Here is a 2,476-nt window from a genome sequence, read left to right on the forward strand (position 1 = left end):
TGTACATCAGGACTCTCACTTGTGTTGCAATTCGACACCTTGTCGCCGCAATGCACACCTTGCAAGGTGTGCTCTGACATCCAAAAAGCCGATGTTCCGATGTATTGCATTGGCAGATAAGGTATTGCAGCTACAAGGTGACGACTTGCAATCCCTCAGGTCTCCGTAGCAATGCCGGGCAATGCAAGGTAGCCAAGGCAATGACCGTTGTACATGGCCATGCCAAGGTTAGCATTACCCGGTCACTGCAATATAATCCCGCCGCCGCAGATGTAGGATTCGGAATACTCACCATCATCAGCAAACGCGGTTTACTCCGTATGGAGCCTAAGTCGGCCATGACTCCACCAATGGCCTGGCGGGAACCTAGGCTCTGCCTGGTCAGGTACGGAGGCCAGCGGATCCACGAGGAGGGCCGAGGCTCTGTATGTGGCTGTTCGGAGACTCGATCTCCATCGAGAGACCGAATCTCCATACGGAACGTCCATCCTCTCATCCAGCCATAACGGAGACGACGTATCGAACCATGCATATGCAAAGTAGGCCGCGGGTTTATGAGCTGCTCGAGCAGTGAGCAAAGTCGAGGTTTGGAAACAGGATTAATGCCGCAAGAACTAGTTAGCGGCGTGCACGGATCGGACAAGCATCATGGACCGCAGGGTCCCGGATGTGGGTTAGTTATCTACCGAACAAATTTCGACCACTTCGAAGGGGGTATAGACCTCGATATATACCATACAAAATGCGATTCCGAAGGGTACAGCAAGCTCTATCGAGAGACAGTCTCCGTATGGAGACACCGACCTCTGTATGGAGACGGCGTCTCCTCCATGACATAAGCAGAGCGACCGAGGCTCCGTATGAGGGATGCCTTTTCCGTGGCTCCATCACTCCATATAGCACTGTATAGTTCCGATGGAGCCGAACTGCTTTTGCTGATGATCATAGTTCTCCACCGTATAGACGTGAATGGCCAAGTCCTGAATGGATGGGCCAAACGGCGACAACAGTGCGTCGTGACCCCTCGACGAGAATTCACGGTAGTGTATAGGAAAGTACGCGACGTCCCGAATTGAGTCGCGTGCCCATTGCATGAATCCGGCCGCGCAATCTTCCTGCATCCTGATATCATGCCAGGATACATCAAGACCACAATGGACCGATAGTTCCCGAAGGGCGAGTGTGGACGGGGCGCCAAGTTGAATCTGGGGCTTGTAGGGCCACAGGACAAATTGGACGGCTAGTGAGTCCAAGGATGGCAGTGAGGTGATGGTGTAGCGGAAAGCCGCGAACGATGGGAAACGACATCTGATGAGACGTAAGGTCGTAAGGGCTTTAAACCGGGCGAACGTCCTGAAAGTCGAGGGGTGTGGTGGATGATCGGACCAGTTGATCTCCAGGAGAAGGAGCGACAAGTTGGGCAAACGACCAGCCAACTCCTGTATGATCGGCCTCTTCTCACTTTCTGTTTCGTTGAACCAGGTAGCCCCGGGGTCTCTAGTACTCCACCAGAGTGTACGCACTGAGGGGAGCCAACACTGCAAGTGTTCGGAGCGAAGCACCTGCATGGAAAGACTCCCGAGAGGAGGTCGTGCTTAAGGCGATATTCTCGAAGAGCCGTTTCCTGCTAGCCGGTACCCAATCACGACAGACAAGGCAGCAGTTACACAAGGTCTGCTTGTTAGAGACCTGCGCGATGATATGATCGCATATCTCGCTTGGAATGAGCAGCGGCGTCTTAGGACACATTGGTAACACTGATCAGCACTACTACAGCTGCGTTAAGGGCCAATTCGGCCATACCTGTGGCATCACTTGTACCACTCTTGCTCCCGGAGGCCTGCGTTGTTATCTCTCCTAGAAGACGATTGGCGGGCCTATAGACGGGCAGGGAGGTGATGACGAGGATGACGAGGATGGGGACAAGGACGGGGACGGGGACGGGGAGCAGAACTTGGACCGTGTACTCGGTTTACGGGTACGCGTACGCCTCGGCTAACTCCGAACCTCACTGTTCTCGTGAGCCCACCAAACGCTGCGCACAGAGACTACATACCTCATGAACTTGCGAGCTTACTTCCTCCCGATACGAGATGAAACCGCGATTTACTCACCGACTCGGAGGACCAAGCTCCCAACAATAACAGTGTGACACGCCCACAACACACGACCCACACCAAACCACGGGTGACGGAGACCTAATGATACATACAGATTTGGGTTTACGACGCAGGGGACAGGCAAAACAAATACAAGCAGAAGCGACGCAAAAAAGAGTTACTAGAAAGCACGACGCGAGCAAAGACGAAAAAAAAACCGTTTCGTGAGAGACGCGGGTACCGAGAGCCGTAGATATATGCTGATTCACCCCACTCTAGATGCAGGTGTAGGGTGGAGCGGTCGTGAGTGTCATGAGAGAGGGGAGGTTGGGTTGAGTTGGTGGTTGTACAGTCGGGGATCATCGATCAGAAAGGGG

At 53.6% G+C, this 2,476-nt stretch overlaps 2 protein-coding genes across 2 annotated transcripts in view; both read right to left on the minus strand.

Annotated features, from left to right (window-relative positions):
- Window positions 1-709: 709 nt before the first annotated feature.
- On the minus strand, window positions 710-1,747 carry L226DRAFT_383667 (uncharacterized protein). The gene has a single exon (XM_067674410.1). It carries the CDS (start codon window positions 1,566-1,568, stop codon window positions 888-890), a length of 681 nt encoding a protein of 226 aa, XP_067537266.1. The 5' UTR covers window positions 1,569-1,747; the 3' UTR covers window positions 710-887.
- A 342-nt stretch (window positions 1,748-2,089) lies between these two features.
- The window catches only part of L226DRAFT_383618 (uncharacterized protein), a 1,525-nt gene continuing 1,138 nt past the window's right edge, over window positions 2,090-2,476 (minus strand). Inside the window, exon 1 of the mRNA XM_067674409.1 lies at window positions 2,090-2,476. This exon is cut by the window's right edge and continues 1,138 nt beyond it. The gene's annotated coding sequence lies outside the window, so the exon portion shown is untranslated.

This window comes from Lentinus tigrinus (assembly GCF_003813185.1).
Source record: "Lentinus tigrinus ALCF2SS1-7 unplaced genomic scaffold L226scaffold_8, whole genome shotgun sequence".
NCBI classification, from domain to species: Eukaryota; Fungi; Basidiomycota; class Agaricomycetes; order Polyporales; family Polyporaceae; genus Lentinus; species Lentinus tigrinus.

What these genes read in the sequence shown, in the direction of transcription:
- L226DRAFT_383667 (XM_067674410.1), bottom strand. Translation starts at nt 1,568, where the DNA reads ATGCAGGTGCTTCGCTCCGAACACTTGCAGTGTTGGCTCCCCTCAGTG.